General features: G+C 48.9%; 1 protein-coding gene across 1 annotated transcript in view; it reads left to right on the top strand.

The window, feature by feature from the left end:
• The first annotated feature begins 229 nt into the window (after positions 1–229).
• wnt2bb (wingless-type MMTV integration site family, member 2Bb) overlaps positions 230–19,619 on the top strand; it is a 268,350-nt gene continuing 248,960 nt past the window's right edge. The window contains exons 1-2 of the mRNA XM_086011030.1: positions 230–832; positions 16,304–16,524. Of these exons, the coding sequence (XP_085867156.1) occupies positions 645–832; positions 16,304–16,524 (409 nt within the window). The 5' untranslated portion in view covers positions 230–644. The remainder of the gene's footprint in view (positions 833–16,303; positions 16,525–19,619) is intronic.

The following is a 19,619-nucleotide window of genomic DNA, read 5'->3' as shown; positions in this document are numbered from 1 at the left end:
AGTAACGTTCGAGAGCAGCATAGCCGGCAAATACCTAGGGCTCTAGGACCCAGGTGCAGCAGTTTAGTGCTAGGTATTTAATCGCTTTAAGCCTTTTGCACATCTCCTGAACTCTTGTGTGTGTGTGTGTGTAATTTTGCTCCAGCAGGTGGGGATGTGGGGCTTTTTGGAAGCTGCAGCTCCAGCTCCAGCCTTGGTGTCAGCGAGTGGATAGCCAGTCGAGAGCCGAGAGTGCCAGGGCTCTTCTCTTGCACAGCACTGTTACTGGCTCGCTCCAATAGGAGAGCAACGGGGACGGTCACAGACTGCCAGTGCTTCACTGCAGAACCCGAACGAGGTGCGTCTCAGTCCCAGCCACCAAGAAAGCCACAGAGGAAGAGAGGGAGAGGGAGAGAAAGAGAAAGCATTCTGTTAAAAGCCACGATCGCCCGTCTCAGCTCCGACTTTACAAAGGGGAAATTTACAGATTAATTTGAGATGTCAGTGCTAAGGATGAAAATCCGGCCAAACCAGAGGATGGATTTAGCATGTTAAAATCTCTCTTTTTTAAACAAAAAGCACAACCGTTGACAACTTGAAGAATTGTTTGTGTCAGCCTTGTTAATCTTCTGCAAGATTGTGGTTCTTTTTGTTGTTAAAACGCAATGCCTGGGCGGACCGGAGCTGAGGAGTCCAGACTGCATTGGAAAGCGTCCCACACCTCAGGGGCAGAAGGTGTGAGGCAGACTAATAGGACAGCCAGCAGTGATGGGACTAATACCTGCTCCCGACTTTACCTCGCCTTTATATTAATACTGCTCACGCTGACACCGCGAGTGGAGTCTTCCTGGTGGTAAGTCCGATTCATTCAAAATCGTGACCAAAATCCATTTCCGCTTGTTTTTGCTGGCTGGTTTGTGGGATGGGGCGCCCTCCTTTATTTCAAGGTGGTCTCCATATTACGAGAAAGGAGATAGAGGCGCTGGAGAGGGTGCAAAAAATAAAAGGATTTACAAGGATGATACCAGAACTGAGCGATCGTACCCGATCAGGAAAGACTGAACAGGGTGGGAGCCTTTTCTCTAAAAAAGAGAAAGCTGAGGGGTGACCTGACAAAGGTCTTTAAAATTATGAAGGGATTCGATAGGATAGACGTAGAGAAGATATTTTCACTTGTGGAGGGAGACCAGAACTAGAGGCTCATAAATATAAGACAGTCACTAATAAATCCAATAGGGAATTCAGGAGAAACTCCTTTACCCAGAGGGTGGTGAGAATGGGGAACTTGCTAGTTGGTAGTTGAGATGAATAGCATTGATGCCTTTAAGGAGAAGCTAGAAAATACATGAGGGATGAAGGAATACACCAGCATAGGCCAGTTGGGCCAAATGGCCTGTTTCTCTGCTGTAAATATTGTGTAGTTCTGTGTAATGTTTCTAACTCCTTGTTTGGACCCCTTTCAATCCCCTTTCCACTCTGCTCACAGCACCATGAGCTCCCCTGGACAACGTCATAAATAGCACGCTCTGTGACTGGGACCGCAGTGCCTGATCCTTCCTAATCCTCCCGACCTTTCTGCCAGCAGCCGTGGCTCAGTCGCCTCTGAGTCAGAAGGTCATGGGTTCAAGTCCCACTCCAGAGACTTGAGCCCATAATCTGGGCTGACACTCCCAGTGCAGTGCTGAGGGAGCGCCGCACTGTCGGAGGTGATGCCTTGTGGATGAGACGTTGAGCTGAGGCCCCGTCTGCTCTCTCAGGTGGACGTAGAAGATCCCGTGGCCACTAGTAGGAAGAAGAGCAGGGGAGCTATCCCCGGTGTCCTGCGGCCAATATTTATCCCTCAGTCAACATTCACTAAAACAGATTATCTGGTCATTGTCATGTTGCTGTTTGTGGGAGCTTGCTGTGCGCAGATTGGCTGTCGCGTTTCCTACATTACAACAGTGACCACACCTCAAAAGCACTTCATTGGCTGTGAAGTGCATTGGGATGTCCTGGGATTGTAAAAAGGCGCTATAGGAATACAAGTTCTTCTGTTCCTTTCTGCAGTGTCCAGCACTGCTGACCGTGTCATCCTCCATAACGTCTTTCCTCCGCTGACCGGCTAAGCCTCTTGATGGTTCCGCTCCTACCTGTGCGAATACAGCCCGAGCATCTCCAGTAACGGCTCCTCCCCCTGCATCGTCACTTCTGGAAATTCCTCACTCCCCCTCCACCAAGGATCCTTCCCTTGCCCCCACTTCCTCTTCCTCGCCTATATGTTACCGTTTGGTGACGTAGTTTGCAGGAACGGAATCGGCTTGTATATGTGCGCTGAGAGACACCCAGTTCTACATCTAAGCCAGGCCATTCACAAGTGATGTCAGGAAGCACTTCTTCACACAAAGGGTGGTGGAAATCTGGAACTCTCTCCCCAAAAAGCTGTTAAGGCCGGAGGTCAATTGAAAATTTCAAAACTGAGATTGATAGATTTTTGTTAGCTAAGGGTATTAAGGGTCATGCAACCAAGGCGGGTGGATGGAGTTAAGATACAGATCAGCCGTGATCTCATTGAATGGCGGCACAGAGTCGAGAGGCTGAATGGCCTCCTCCTCTTCCTACGTTTCTATGCAACCCCCATGACCATCTCCGTGCTCTCGGACTCTGACAGAAAGCTGTGGTTGAGTTGGAATTTCCTCCAACTGAAGATCAGGAGGATGGAATCCTCAGTTTCTGGCCCCCGTCAACTCCCTGACCACTGACTCTGTCCCTCTTTCCCGACCACTCGCTCAGCTAAACCGTGTTGTGTGAAATCATGGTGTCCTGTTTCCCCCCAGCTGAGCTTCAAACCCCACACCTGGTCCAACAACAAGACCGCTTATTGCCATCCCTGTAATCTCACTTCCCTCTGTCCCTATCTCGGCCACTCCACTACTGAAACCCTAATCTATGCTTTCATCACCTCTGGATTCGATTTCTCTAATGTCCTCCTCAACCTCCACCCGCCCCCCCCCCCACACTACACCACCCACACTCCCCGTCCACCCCCACTCTGCCCTTCTCGTGCCCCCCCTGTCCTCCCCTGTCCTCCCCCCATCCCCCTCACCCCTCGCCCTGTGCCCCCCTGTCCTCCCCCCCGTCCTCCTCACCCCTCTTGCTCTGCCCCCCCCTGTCCTCCCGTGTCCTCCCCCCCACCATCCTCTGCCCCCCTGTCCTTCCCTCCCGCCTGTCCTCAGAGTGTCCCTCACTAACATCCGCTCGTCCCTTACTCCTGGTCTCATTGACCTACACTGGCGCTTTTGACTCCCAAAACTCCAAGGTAGAAATGCCCCCACCGCCTTGCCTGCAGCCCCCTCCTTAAACCCCTCCACACTGCATTTCTCTCCCCACCTTCTTAAGAACCTCCTTCCCATATCTTCAACCAAGCCTTCATTTCCCCCTCCTCAACTACCCATGGCTTGTTCTCCATTGCTTTATCCCCTTTTATCTTATTTTCTTTTCTCTTCTCCCCTCTTTATAAAATGCCTTGAAATATTTCCTACATTAATAATGTTACAAAGCACAAGTAATTGTATTTTTAATTGTTGTTGTGGGGGGGGGGGGGGGTGGCGGGGTCCCTTTAATTAAAGTTACAGTACAATCCCTTTAATTAAAGAGCAGATTCCCAGCCTCAGGGTCCAGCCTCACAGACCAGTTCAGGATTATCATCAAGAGAAACACAGCCCTTAAACCCCCTTGATGCCCTACTGTTTGTGTATAACTCAGTATCAGTATAGCCTGCACCCCGTCTAGGAGACTGAATTCCAGGTCATTTCAGTGATAACCCGGTCTCTGATGTTGCTGTTAGTTTCTCACAAGCAAACCCTTGGAGTCCCTTTAAGCAGAATCTCCTGGAGTTGTGTTGCAGCCCCTTCACATCTGATTGAGTAACCTCAACACTTTCAATTAGAGACAATCATTTATGTTCATGCCATTTAACTGGAGAGGACTGTGTGTGTGTGTGTGTGTGTGTGTGTGTGTGTGTGTTTGTGTGTGTGTGTGTGTGTGTGTGTGTTTGTGCGCGTGCGCATATTTGTGTATAGGTGTGTGAGTGTGACTGTGTTTGTGTGTAAAAGAAGAAAGAAAGAAAAAAGATCCTACATTTCTATAGCGCCTTGCACGACCTCAGGACGTCCCAAAGCACTTTACAGCCAATGAAGTTCTATTTGAAGTGTAGTCACTGTTGTAATGTAGGAAACATAGCAGCCAATTTGTGCACAGCAAGCTCCCACAAGCAGCAGTGTGATAATGACCAGATAATCTGTTTTAGTGGTGTTGATTGAGGAATAAATATTGGCCAGGCCACTGGGGAGAACTCCCCCTGCTCTTCTTCGAAATAGTGCCATGGGATCTTTTACGTCCACCTGAGAGAGCAGACGGGGCCTCGGTTTAACATCTTGTCTCGGCACCTCCGACAGTGCAGTACTCCCTCAGTACTGCACTGGAGTGTCAGCCTGGATTTATGTGCTTGAGTCTGGAGTGGGATTTGAACCCTCAACCTTCATGACTCAGAGGCGAGAGTGCTACCCACTAAGTCACAGCTGACATATGTGTGTGTATATATGTATGTGTGTGTGTGTATATATGTGTGTATATATGTGTGTGTGTGTATATGTGTGTGTGTATATATATGAGTGTGTGTGCACATTTGGTATGTGGGGGCGTTTACATTCTCTGTTGGAGAGTCGTTCTGTGTTTCGGGTTTATTATACGTTTTGTGTTTAGGGTTTAATATTCTTTATTTGGGGGTTTAATGTACATTCTTAATGGGAGGGTTATTATATATCTTGTGTTGTGGGCGTATTAGCATTCTGTGTTTCGGGTTTATTAAATATTCTGTGTTTGGTGTAGTCACGATTTGGGATTTATTTTGACCATTTTTACACAGAAAGGATTTGTAAAAAAATGTAGTTATTTTAAATTGGTGGGTTTTATAACAAACTGGAATTGTACTGCTGTGAAAAGGAAGGCTCGTAGGCTGTAAACATTTAGAGAGTGTGTGTTAAAGCCAGACATTGACATTGTTATCCCGGGTCATCAGGATCAACAGCGGACTTGGTATCTCCTCCTGGAGCTCCCAGCAAACATTCACACCGCAGGGAACAGAATGTCCATTCCGACTGAGCTTGGCAGCAATCTAGTTTGAAAGGGAAGAGGCGTGGAAGCAGGTTTGCACAGCAGCTTGTCTGGCCAAACCCCCTCTGTCCCCACATCCCCCCCCCCACACCTCCCATCCCCAGTCATGGAGAGAGGGGTCAGGAGCCAAGCCCCCCTAACTCCCTGTGGGGATAGAAAAGAGGCAAATAAAGACCCAGAGGTTAGCAGTGAGGTTGGAATAAGAGAACGCCAGAGCAGATGGAGGAACAGTCGGAAGATATCTGGGACTGAAATCCCTTGGGGGCCAAACACGTTGATTACACCAGCATCACTCCCGCTGGTGCCCCCCACCCCCATAACTGACCCTGCTAGAGTTTTCTACATCAGTGGGCAATCTAACTAGCACGTGGTAGGCAGGGGCAAGTGACACTGCAGGCCCCCTCTCTGGTGCCCGCCTGTCACATTCGCCCACAAACTTCAGGCTCCGCCCGCTATTGGTGAGATTCCCCAGCTCCCGCCTGCTACCCGGAGCTGATCTGTCCTGAGATATATTTTTTTTTTCAATTGCTCTGTTTGGAGTTCCAGGCAGCTTGCCTGGACAACACTAGTGAGGCCCACAGCTGTCGCTTGTAAAGGCTGATACACCTGAAGTCATTCAGCTTTACCGGCGTCCCCTGGTACACCAGGTCCCAGTCCAACCTAAGAAGCAGTGTTGGGAATTCCTGCCCCTGGTTCTGTCCTCTTTCCACCATTTGGCTTGTAAAGAGCGGAAAGAGGGTTCACACCTTACAAGCCAACCAGGAAACTCCTGGAAACTGGTCACTGCCAATTTCCTGGCGCTTCCAGTGAGGAAATACCTGCGCCATCTTGTTTAGCTTAAGTAAGATGACCCACTGATGTGGGGAAGTGTGGCGTATTCTTTATTTTGTATCATTACGTAAAGATGAATTATACTGATTGAACTAAATGCATCAGACCACAACTGTTGCTTTGTACGGGCACTCGTTCTGAAATAGAATAGCTTAATGATTCACAACAAGTCTTATCTCACCAAGTGTTTGCTTGGTCTGTCTTCAGAGAGATTGTAGACGTACATGTGTAAATGACACAAATACCCAGTTCAGGTCAGAAGGGGATCCTAGTGTTACACCCATCGGTTCCGCTATCATACAAGTAGATTTTTTAAAATTCATTCATGTGATGTGGGCTTCGCTGACAAGGCCAGCATTTAATGCCCATCCCTAGTTGCCCCTTGAGAAGGAGGTGGTGAGCCGCCTTCTTGAACCGCTGCAGTCCGTGTGGTGAAGGTGCTCCCACAGTGCTGTTAGGTAAGGAGTTCCAGGATTTTGACCCAGCGACGATGAAGGAATGGCGATATATTTCCAAGTCAGGGTGGTGTGTGACTTGTAGGTGGTGTTCCCGTGCACCTGCTGCCCTTGTCCTTCTAGGTGGTAGAGGTCGTGGGTTTGGGAGGTGCTGTCGAAGAAGCCTTGGCGAGTTGCTGCAGTGCATCTTGTAGATGGTACACACTGCAGCCACGGTATGCCGGTGGTGGAGGCAGTGAATGTTTAAGGTGGTGGATGGGGTGCCAATCAAGCGGGCTGCTTTGTTCTGGATGGTGTCGAGCTTCTTGAGTGTTGTTGGAGCTGCACTTATCCAGGCAAGTGGAGAGTATTCCATCATACTCCTTACTTGTGGGTTGTAGATGGTGTATAGGCATTGAGGAGACAGGAGGTGAGACACTCGCCGCAGAATACCTAGCCTCTGACCTGCTCTTGTAGCCACAGTGGTTGGTCCAGTTAGGTTTCTGGTTAATGATGACCCCAGGATGTTGATGGTGGGGGATTCGGCGATGGTAATGTCATTGAATGTCATGGTATAGGACATTGCGAGTCTACTCCATTAATAAGGACAGACAGACCACTTATGGGTGTAATTGACGTCACTGAGCCCAAGAAAGTACCTACAGCAGACCTGTGTTAGTATCAGGAGTTTTTTACCTTCTGTGTTTTGAGGGTTCATTCATTGCGTTTGGGGCTCACAATTTCTGTTTTTGGGAGGTTTACTATATATTTTGGTAGAAATTCGGGCAGTGCCGCAAAGCGGGCGGTATGGGATCATTACACACAGCGCCTGATATTCGGTTCCTTTGACTGCAATGGCAGCCTATCCAATACCGCACGTTTGTGCCAATGTCTGAGACTAATTTCTAGGTGTCAGAGTTTCAAGAGATTTCTGATACATGTTATGTTTGTGTTGGGGTTTATTATGTTCTGTACTCGGGGTGTATATCGTGTAGGGTGCGGTAGCATAGTGGTTAAATTACTGGACCAGAGACCTGGATTTAATGATCTGGAGGTGTAAGTTCAAATTCCCAGCATGATAGCTGGGGGAATTTCATTTCAGTTAATTAAATAAATCTGGAATAAAAAGCATGACCATGAAATTATCGGATTGTTGTAAAAACCCGTTTGGTTCGCTAATGGGAAATCTGCTGCCCTTACCCAGTCTGGCTGATATGTGACTCTTGGCCCACAGTGATGTGATTAACTGAAATGGCCTCACAAGCCACTCAGTTGTATTCACTGCCACCTTCTCGAGGGTAATTAAGGATGGGCAATAAATGCTGGCCTTACCAGTGACGTCCACATCCCATGAACGAATAAAAAAAAACATTTTGTAATTTATTATATATTTAGCGTTTGGCCAGTTCAATATATACTCTGTGTTGGGAATGGGGATGATTGTATATTCTGCTTTTTGGAGGCTTGTTATAAATCCTGTGTTTGGGGATTTGTTACATTTCAGTAGAATGGGTAATTGAGTAGAATGGGCCTGTCCTCTCTGGAGTTTAGAAGAATGAGAGGTGATCTCATTGAAGCATATAAAATTCTTAGAGGGCTCGACAGAGTAGATGCTGAGAGGTTGTTTCCCCTGGCAGGAGAATCTAGAACTAGGGGTCACAGTCTCAGGATAAGGGGTCGGTCATTTAGGACTGAGATGAGGAGGAATTTCTTCACCCGGAGGGTGGTGAATCTTTTGAATTCCCCACCCCAGAGGGCTGTGGATGCACTGTCGTTGAGTATATTCAAGACGGAGATCGATAGATTTTTGGGCACTGAGGGACTCAAGGGATATGGGGATAGGGCGGGAAAGTGGAGTTGAGACAGAAGATCAAGTGTAGGTCCCTTGCAGTCAGAATCAGGGGAATTTATAATGGGAAACAGAGAAATGGCAGACCAACTAAATTCATACTTTGGTTCTGTCTTCACAAAGGAGAACACAAATAACCTCCCAGAGATGCCGAGGAACATAGGGTCTGATGAAAGGGTGGAACTGAAAGAAATCAGTATTTGTAGGGAAATGGTGTTAGGAAAATTGATGGGACTGAAGGCCGATAAATCCCCAGGGCCTGATAATCTACATCCCAGGGTACTTAAGGAAGTGGCCCTAGAAATAGTAGATGCATTGCTGGTCATCTTCCAGAACTCGATAGACTCTGGAACAGTACCCATGGATTGGAGGGTAGCTAATGTTACCCCACTATTCAAAAAAGGTGGTAGAGAAAAAGCCTGACATCGGTAGTGGGGAAAATGCTAGAGTCTATTATAAAAGATGTAATAGCAGAGCACTTGGAAAGCAGTGACAGGATCGGACAAAGTCAACATGGATTTACAAAAGGTAAATCATGCTTGACTAATCTACTGGAATTTTTTGAGGATGTAACTAGTAAAATAGATAAGGGAGAACCAGTGGATGTGGTGTATTTGGACTTTCAGAAGGCTTTCGATAAGGTCCCACATAAGAGATTAGCGTGCAAAATTAAGGCACATGAGATTGGGGGCAAGGTATTGACTTGGATAGAGAACTGGTTGGCGGACAGAAAGCAAAGAGTTGGAATAAACGGGTCGTTTTCTGAGTGGCAGGCAGTGACTAGTGGGGTACCGCAAGGATCGGTCCTAGGACCCCAGCTGTTCACAATATATATTAATGATCTGGACAAGGGAATTGGATGTAATATCTCCAAATTTGCAGACGACACAAAGCTGGGTGGGAGGGTAAGCTGTGAGGAGGATGTTGTGAAACTCCAGTGCGATTTGGACAGGTTGGGTGATTGGGCAGAAACATGGCAAATGCACTATAATGTGGATAAATGTGAGGTTATCCACTTTGGTGGCAAAAACAGGAAGGCAGATTATTATTTGAATGGCAATAGATTGGGAGAAGGGGGAGTGCAAAGAGACCTGGGTGTTCTTGCGCACCAGTCGCTGAAGGTAAGCATGCAGGCGCAGCAGGCGGTTAAGAAGGCAAATGGCATGTTGGCCTTCGTAGCAAGAGGGTTCGAGTACAGGAACAAGGATGTCTTGCTACAGTTGTACAGGGCCTTGGTGAGACCACACCTTGAGTATTGTGTGCAGTTTTGGTCGCCTTACCTGAGGAAGGACGTTCTTGCCATGGAGGGAGTGCAGCGAAGATTCACCAGGCTGATACCTGGGATGGCAGGAATGACGTATGAGGAGAGAGTGTGTCGATTGGGCTTATACTCACTGGAGTTTAGAAGATTGAGAGGGGATCTCATCGAAACCTATAAAATTCTGTCAGGCCTGGACAGACTGGATGCAGGAAGGATGTTTCTGATATCCGGGGAGTCCAGAACCAGGGGCCACAGTCTAAGGATAAGGGGTAAGCCATTTAGGACTGAAATGAGGAGGAATTTCTTCACCCAGAGAGTGGTGAGCCTGTGGAATTCTCTGCCACAGAGGGCGGTGGAGGCCAGTTCATTAAATATATTCAAGAAAGAGTTGGATATATTTCTTAAGGCTAAAGGGATCAAGGGATATGGGGAGAAGGCAGGGACAGTGTAGTGAATTTGGATGATCAGCCATGATCTCATTGAATGGCGGAGCAGGCTCGAGGGACAGAATGGTTTAATCCTGCTCCTAATCCTTCTGTTCTTATGTTCGGTTTGGGACATTTATTACATATTCTGCCTTTGGGCTGTTAATTATACATTCTGTGCTTGGGGGTTTAATATATTTTCTGTCTTTAAGGGATTATGTACTCGGTGTTGCAGGGTTTTATTATCCATTCTGTATTTGGGCATTTAATGTACATTCTACATTTGGAGCCTTTATTGTGTTTGGGATATTATTCCATGATCTGAAGATTTATTATGCGTTCTGTGTTGGGAGGTGTTTATAATGTATTCTGTATTTGGGAGCATTACTATATATTCTTCAATGGGAGGTATATTAGATCTGCTTTTAGGGGAATTTATGATATATTTTGCATTGGGGTGTTCATTATATATTCTGTGTATGGGATTGTTTATCATATTTTTTGCATGGGCGGGTTATTACCTAGTCTCTATTTGGGGGCAATTATATGTTTGGGGGGTTAATTATAGATTCCATATTCCATAGAATCATAGAAACTCGCAGCACAGAAGGAGGCCATTCGACCCGTCATGCCTGTGCCGGCTCTTTGAAAGAGCAGTCGTACTCAGTCCCACATCCCCGCTTTTTGTCCGTGACCCTGTCGGTTCCTCATCCTCCAGTACCCGTCCAACTGCCCTTTAAAATTATTGATGGAATCAGCTTCCACCGCCTTTTCAGGTCGAGCGTTCCAGATCCCGACAACTCTCTGAGCAAAAAGATTTGGAGGGTTCATTATATATTCTGTGTTGGAGGTGTATTATAGGGCTGATAATGTAGCTGCCCAGATATGGTCACTGACGTAATAAAACTCACTACACACTTGGTTTGAGCATAAAGCAAGGCTTTAATCAACTTGTTTCAAAACTTAGAAGTCTAGTTGTACTTCACTAGCTCCTTGTCTTACAAAATGTCCCTGGATATCTGAGGCCCACGCCCGGGTATTTATACTCCTTGGACGGCGCCACCAGCTGGCCGTCCAGCGTTATTTCATAAGTAGTTTCTTGATGATGAGATTTATAACAGTCACCGTTAGTGAATACACCATCACTAGTTGAGCAGAGGTTCGAGCTTCTCGGATTCCATGGCGCATTGAAACCATTTCAACATTTTACCATGTCTGGGGAACATTGTTTCACCAAGGGGTGGGGCAGCAGCTATTAAAGTGCCGCTGTGCTCCTAATGGGAGGTAGCGCTTTTTACCGAAGCCTTAGTTAATAGGAAAACTGGCTGGAGGAATACCCTGGAGCTGCATCCTTCATACAGCGAGGAAGGTTTCATTGGAGATGGTGGCCCTTAAGGAAAGCTTCTATTTTGGGGGATGAGGGAGAACCCTCCAACTAAATCCAGTGTGCGGCAAGAGCCTGCTCGCCGTGTGAATGCTATCTTCTTGGTTCATCGCTTAATGGAGCAAATGAGAAACCAAGGTTCTCCAGACTGAGGAAGAGTGTCAAGGTACGAAATACTGAAGGGTCCCTAAATAAGAGCAAAGGGGATATCTTTCCTACTCATGCACTAGCTCACAGCACTTGCAATGCACTGACCCCCCAACCTCTTCTTAAATTTCCGCAAGATGGACCTCCAGCTTGGTTGCTGCCAGAGGCGTAGGATTCCTTTCCCTCACACAGATCGCCAACTCACTGTTTGGCTCCTAGAGTTGCTCTCTTGGTCGCTGCTCATCGCTTCGCACCAAGTTACCATCTAGGCTGCTCGTTGCAGGATCCCTTCTCCTGTTGCCTTCCAATGCTCAGCGGGTCTCTTCTCTTTTCAGAGGAGAAGGCTGCGCTCACCCATCAGCAGTGAACCCGCCCTGGTAACGGACCAGCCAACCTGCAATGCCTCGCCCGCTACGAGGAGCAGGCCCCCCAAATAATTGGGGTGGAGGCCACCGAGGGAGTGGGTCAGGGAGAGCTTGCTAGCCTAGCAAGGTAAGGGCTCTCTTTCAATTCCTCTTTTTTTTGCCAGCACCTAACTTTCAAAGAGTAAGCAACAGGCAGCCTAAACCTGCCCCTCTGTTGCAAGACTCCACTGTGGCCCTTGCTACTGTGCGCACACCCATTGTCTGCATAGCCTGTGCCGACACATGTTCCCTGTACTCCTTGTGTAGAATTCTCCCAAGGTGAGGAATCTCGTCCAGCAAAGACCCCGCGCGCATACGATTGGCCTCCGTCGATGCTGCAACCTTCTATGGTGGATGGGCAAAATCTGTCTCTCGTGGAGCAACTGGACCAATCAGTGATCACATTCTTGTGCCATGCTCTCCACCCACCAGAGGAGAGCCAATCAGGGCACGGGCTGGTAAATCCCGTAGCAGCTTCAGGGAGGCAGACAATGAGGTGCGTCTGACTCTCTATTGGTCTTTTCTGAGGGCCTCTGAATGGTTAAGCTGTGCAGGGAGGTTGGAAGAGTGCTCCAGGTTTCCACTCCCAACTTTGGGTTTTTCTAGGCATGAGGGGTCTTAGCGACCATGCCCGGGTCTTCACACCCCTCTTGTTTTTGGAGCTGGAAGCATTTGGAGCCTATTCGCAACCTCTTGCCCACCCAGAGGAACTTGGATGCAAGAAGGATGTTTCTGATGGCCGGGGAGTCCAGAACCAGGGGTCATAGTCTAAGGATAAGGGGTAAGCCATTTAGGACTGAAATGAGGAGGAATTTCTTCACCCAGAGAGTGGTGAACCTGTGGAATTCTCTGCCACAGAGGGCGGTGGAGGCCAGTTCATTAAATATATTCAAGAAAGGGTTGGATATATATGGGGAGAAGGCAGGGACAGGGTACTGAATTTGGATGATCAGCCATGATCTCATTGAATGGCGGAGCAGGCTCGAAGGGCCGAATGGCCTACTCCTGCTCCTATCTTCTATGCTTCCATGCTTCTATAACTGTCCAAGTCATGGAATTGTCAAGCTGGTACCTTCATGGGGCAGCATCTGAAATAGGTAGTGGAGACAGGAGTGAATGTTCATCTTTATTGTGCTCGTCCTACCCTGGAGTGATGCGGGCAGATTGCTTCATCTGGTTAGTTCCTGTTTTAGGAATGGAGGAGGTCCTTTTATACACAGAGCCAAATTTTGGCTTTGACACTCACCAAGGTTCCTGAAGCCAGCAGGACCATGCGAAGGTTTAGGCCACCCCGTGTGAGGGTCATGCTGTCTGTTTCGTTGAGTCTGTAACCAGAGAGTCCGCAGCACTGCTTTGAGCCAAAAGTCTGGTCGCACCGGTCTGTGTGGCCACCAGGCAGAGCCATTTCGCCTTGCTCTTCTTCCACCTCCTCCTCTTCATCTTCCTCAACCAGAGAGAAAGCTACAGGCACATCTTCAAGCCTTTGTGGCTGCATGGGTTCCCCTCTTCTAATCGCAGAGATGTGCAGAACGCGACAAACACACGAGATCTTTGAGACTTTCCCAAGGACCCTGCCTGATCTGTCCAGTAATCGGAAGCGCTGCTATAACATCTTAATGGCACGTTCAAGGAGAATCCAGGCGCAAGCATAAGCCTCATCGTATTTTCTTGTTGCGTCACCATGTGGGTTCAGGACTGGTGTCTATCGCCAGGACAGTAAGTGGTATCCCTGTTGAAGGAGGAGGAGAAGAAGATATTTATACAGAAACCTTCAACACCTGTAGCTGCAAGAGTGAACTGGTAGCAGCAGACATGGCGTGGTGGGATTCCTGCACCAGGGAAAGGCTGAATTGCCGAAAAATAGCAACAAGCTTTTAAAAACAATTAGTCAAGTCAAAAACAGCAGTCAGAGTGCAAGGCGCAGTGATATGGCAACTTCACCCACTAGCCTAAACATCCACTCCCTCCACCACCGGCGCACCGTGGCTGCAGTGTGTACTATCTAAAGAATGCATTGCCACAACTCACCAAGGCTTCTTCAGCAGCACCTCCCAAACCTGCGACCTCTACCGCCTAGAATGACAAGGGCAGCAGGTGCATGGGAACACCACCACCTCCAAGTCACACACCATCCTGACTTGGGCATATATCACCATTCCTTCATCATCGCTGGGTCAAAATCCCTACAGGTGGCAGTATTCTGAGCTGTCAACAGAGGTTCTATCATGGTGGGCAGCTCTGTGGTGTTCACAGAGCTGACCACTTGCTCCAGGTTGGGCAGAACGGCCTCCATGCTCTGCGTGAAGCCCCTACACAAGTTGGAGCTGCACACCTCATGCTCTGAGCCATTGTGCGCAAGCTTGCGGGCAGGCTGCCCAGTGCACCCAGCATTTCCTGGTGTATGCCCATCAGCCTTCTGCAGTAGCCTGGGGCCCTCAAAGTCAGCCTCTGAGTCCTCTGAAGGAAAGCTAGTTTGTGATCTCGCCCTCCGGTGAGCTGGCACCTGTGGGTGTCCTATCCCCCTTCCCAAGCTCCTGCACAGTTGTGGCCGGTGATTCACCAGGTGAAGACCCCCCATCCTCTAGCCTAGCCTATAAAGTACGCCTGGTGCCAGTCTCTGAGCTGATGCTTGTGAGGGTCAGATCGAGAGAGGCTTCATCTTTGGAAAGGCTAACCTCCTCTTACAAAACATACAAAATTCTTACAGGGCTTGACAGGGTAGATGCAGGGAGGATGTTTCCCCCTGGCTGGGGAAGTCTAGAACCAGGGGTCACAGTCTCAGAATAAGGGGTCGGCCATTTAGGACTGAGATGAGGAGAAATCTCTTCACTCAGAGGGTGGTGAATCTTTGGAATTCTCTACCCCAGCGGGCTGTGGCGGCTCAGTCGTTGAGTATATTCAAGACAGAGATCGATAGATAGGTCCCACGCAAGCCGCTCACCAGCTTTTATATGGGAGAAACCATGCATGCGGGGAAATTTGAATGGGCCGCGCAGCCCGTTAAAGGGACCTAAAATTAGAGGGAACATTGCAGGTCGTACAGATATATTTCAGTCCCCATTTTAAAGGCATAATTCTCTGTCCTTATTGTTTTGTATTTCTATTATAAATTCTTATGTTCCTTGTTGTATTGCCTGGATGAGTGCAGCTCAAGAAGCTCAACACCATCCAGGACAAAGCAGCCCCGCTTGATTGGCACCCCATCCACCACCTTAAACATTCACTCCCTCCACCACCGACGTACCGTGGCTGCAGTGTGTACCATCTACAAGATGCACTGCAGCAACTCACCAAGGCTTCTTTGGCAGCACCTCCCAAACCCGTGACCTCTTCCACCTAGAAGGACATGGGCAGCAGGCGCATGGGGACACCACCACCTCCAAGTTCCCCTCCAAGTCACACACCATCCTGACTTAGAAATATATCGGCTGTTCCTTCATCATCGCTGGGTCAAAATCCTGGAACTCCCTCCCTAACAGCACTGTGGGAGCACCTTCACCACACGGACTGCAGTGGTTCAAGATGGCGGCTCACCACCACCTTCTCAAGGGCAACTAGTGATGGGCAATAAATGCTGACCTTGCCAGCGACGCCCACATCCCATAAACAAATTTTTTAAAAATAATAGAAATAGCCAAATGTAAACGTGTCTCGCTGTAATTACACTCTCCTGCTGCAGCACCTCTACTGGCAGGAGGGTGCAATTACAGCCTGATATCTTTTACCGAAGGAGCTCCCATTCTAAATGGAGACGTGCGAATTGAGAGTGGAAAATAGTTGACAGCATTCACATGGGCATAAGGTGGGGTAGATATTCCCTTTCAGCAGTGGAGGAAAACAAGCGATAGTGAATTGGTCACCCGGTATACACCCTGCCCAAGGACCGTTACCATCTGCTTTCCGCCACCGCCTAAAGTGAAAATTTACCCCAATTTTTTATTTTCTTGTAATTTTCTCAAAAAAGTGCATTAAGCAGAAGATCAAGGGGAGATTCAATAGAGTTTAAAGTTATGAAGGATTTTGACAGGGTAAATAAGGAGAAACTGTTTCCACTGGCAGGAGGGTTGGTAACCTGAGGACACAGATTGAAGACAATTGGCCAATAAAAAAGCCAAGGGCGGGAGATGAAGAGAAATTGTTTGATGCAGCGAGTTGTTGTGATCTGGAACGCGCTGCCTGAAAGGGCGGTGGAAGCAGATTCAATAGTAACTTTCAAAAGGGAATTGGATAAATACTTGAAAAGGAAACATTTGCAGGGCTCTGGGGAAAGAGCGAGGGGAGTGGGATTAATTGGATCGCTCTTTCAGAGGCACAATGGGCCGAATGGCCTCCTTCTGTGCTGTGTGATTCTATGATTCTAAGCAAATTATTTGAAATTGTATTTAGGATATTGGAATATGGCGTTGTGATCTAACGGCATTGCTCTCTCCCACAGGTACATTGGGGCTCTGGGGGCCCGTGTGATCTGTGACAACATCCCGGGACTGGTGAACAAGCAGCGGCAGCTGTGTCAGAAACACCCTGATATCATGCAGTCGATCGGGGAAGGAGCCAAGGAGTGGATCAGAGAATGCCAGCACCAGTTCCGACACCACAGGTGGAACTGTAGCACCCTGGCCAGGGACCACACTGTATTTGGCAAAGTAATGTTGCGTAGTAAGTTTTTCTTTTAATAGAAATCTTCCTAGTTTAAATTGGTAAGCAAGCAAAGCTGGTGACGTGTCCGATAGCGGGAGTAAGAAGGGGCGCAGGCTGGTGTTCAAATGTCCCCCATTTTAATGCATGTCCCACTCAAATACGTACAAAGTTTAATTTATAAGAACCGTAAGGAACAAGAGCAGGAGTCGACCATTTGGCCCCTCGAGCCTGCTCCGCCATGCAATAAGATCATGGCTGATCTTCTACCTCATCTGCATTTTCCCGCCTGATCCCCATATCCCTTAATTCCCTTCGTTCCCAAAAATGTATCGACCTCTGTCTTGAATATACTCAATGACTGAGCAGCCACAGCCCTCTGGGGCAGAGAATTCCAAAGATTCACCGCCCTCTGAGTGAAGAAATTCCTCCTCATCTCAGTCCTAAATGGCTGACCACTTATTCTGAGACTGTGACCCCTGGTTCTAGACTCCCCAGCCAGGGGAAACATCCTCTCAGCATCTACCCTGTCAAGCCCTGTAAGAATTTTGTATGTTTCAATGAGATCACCTCTCATTCTTCTAATCTCTAGAGAATATAGGTCGAGTCTACTCAATCTCTCCTCCTTCTGTGCCATAAGTTTCTATGAATCATTCTATAATATATTCAATTGTAAATCTCAACTTTAATAGTTAAATAAGTTGTCCTGGAGTCTCCAGGAACTGACGATTAAACTCCAGGGCACCGCTGTGAAAAATCATAGCATCATTAAAAAATAATTGTGTTTTTAATTTTCTTTGAACACTTTCAATATTAATATTAGTTAGAATCATAGAATGGTTACAGCACAGAAGAAGGCCATTCGGCCCCTCGAGCCCGTGCCGGCTCTCTGCGAGAGCACTTCAGCTAGTCCCACCGCCCCCACCCTTTCCCTGTAGCCCTGCAAATTTCTTTTCCTTCAGGTACTTATCCAACTCCCTTTTGAAAGCCACGATTGAATCTGACTCCACCACCCTTTCAGGCAGTGCATTCCAGATCTTAACCACTCGCTGAGTAAAAAAGTTTTTCCTTACGTTGTAGGAATTGACGAATTCCTACGAATAACGGAGATCGACACAGGAGAACAGTCAAACAGGCCTTTACTCAACGGAGATGCCATGTGGACTGCCTGGGCAGCCCCGTGGTTTGCGACGTAACGTCACCGCGCTCTTAAAGGGGCCACGCCCCGTACATGCAAACTCTATATACAAAACACAGTAATGCCTAACACAATGGTACAGGTTTAGGCTGGTGTTAGAACATCGTTAAAGAGAATTATATACAGTTAGCCAGAGTCATTCAGCGGTTCTGCCACATGCGCCCCCCCCAGAATTCGCTTTAACGGACAAAGTCAAACGGTGAGGGGGTCTGACGAGCCTGCCAGAACGACTCCTGTACTCTCGAGGCGGAGGCTGTTGGGTGGCCGGCGGTCTGGCGGGCGGTCACACCTGGTCTGCCATAACGGCGATGGGTGGCCGACCTCGTCTCGGCGGTTGTGCTGTCTCGACGGGGCGGTCGAGGTCTAAATGTGCTGGCTTTAAGCGGTCGACCGAAATGTGGTCCGGTTTACCACCGACATCTACCATGAAGGTTTTGTCCCCTGCTTCCAACACGCGGAAGGGACCGGTATATGGGGCCTTGAGCGGATCCCTATGTGCGTCATGGCGAATAAAAACGTATTCAGCCTTGTGAAGCTCCGTGGGAACGTGTGACCTCTGCAGCCCGTGGTGCGAAGTGGGCACCGCTGCGAAACATCTGGCCGCCTCTTGGTGACTAGTAAGCTGGGCAGTCGCGGACCATGGCTCCGTCGATGTTGGTAGGAAGTCCCCAGGGACTCGCAGCGGCTGACCATACACGAGCTCCGCTGATGAAGAGTGAAGGTCTTCTTTGGGGGCCGTGCAAAGGCCCAACAGAACCCACGGTAGCTTGTCTGCCCATCCAGCGTCCTGGAGGCTGGCCCTCAGGGCAGCTTTCAGTGATCGGTGGAAGCGTTCGCAGAGGTCATTCGCCTGTGGGTGATAGGCTGTGGTGCGGTGTAATTTGACACCGAGTCCTTGTGCCACTGCATTCCAGAGTTCGGAGGAAAACTGCGGTCCCCTGTCTGACGAAATATCTGCGGGCACTCTGAAACGGGCGACCCAGGAGGAAATGAATGCCCTGGCCACGTCCGCCGAAGTAGTGGATGACAGGGGGACCGCTTCCGGCCATCTGGTGGTGCGGTCAACCATGGTCAGGATGTGTGAAAAACCATGGGAGGGTGGGAGTGGTCCTACCAGGTCCACGTTGACATGGTCAAAACGTCGCTCCGGAACTGTGAAGGTGGCCAACGGAGCTTTGATGTGGCGCTGTACCTTGGCCTTTTGGCAGACCACGCAGGTGTTGGCCCAGTCGCGGACATCTTTGTGCATGCCATGCCATACGAACTTCGCTGACATCAGTTTCTGAGAGGTCTTCATTCCTGGGTGTGACAACCCATGTATGGCATCGAACACTTTGCGGCGCCAGACGACCGGCACGACAGAGCGAGGATCCTGTACGGAGACGTCACACAACAGCGTGGTGCCTGCCGAATGGAACTCGACGTTGGCCAACTGGAGGCCAGTGATGGCCGTTCTGTAAGCTTGGACTTCGGGTCTGAGGCTTGGTCCGCTGCCATGAGGGTGTAGTCGATGCCCAAATGAACCGTATTGATGATCGTGCGGGAGAGGCAGTCTGCCACCAGGTTGTCCTTACCGGCCACGTGCTGTATATCCGTGGTGAGTTCGGATATGTAGGTCAGTTGATGCTGCTGTCGGGCTGACCACGGTTCGGCGGTCTTGGCCATTGCAAAAGTTAGCGGCTTATGGTCCACAAAGGCGGTGAAAGGACATCCTTCCAGAAGGAACCGAAAATGGCGGATGGCCAGAAAAAGGGTGAGCAACTCCCGGTCGAACGCGCTATATGCTCTCTCGTTCTGCCGTAGTTGACGGCTGAAGAATGCCAACAGCTGCCACGTCCCGTTCACCCACTGCTCTTGCACGGCACCGACTGCATAGTCCGACGCATCGGTGGTGAGGGTGATGGTGGCACCTGGCAGC

This window comes from Somniosus microcephalus, chromosome 18, assembly GCF_052327205.1.
Source record: "Somniosus microcephalus isolate GS21.2 chromosome 18, FLI_Smic_1.0, whole genome shotgun sequence".
Taxonomy (NCBI): domain Eukaryota; kingdom Metazoa; phylum Chordata; class Chondrichthyes; order Squaliformes; family Somniosidae; genus Somniosus; species Somniosus microcephalus.
This window is presented reverse-complemented; position numbering and strand designations above follow the sequence as displayed.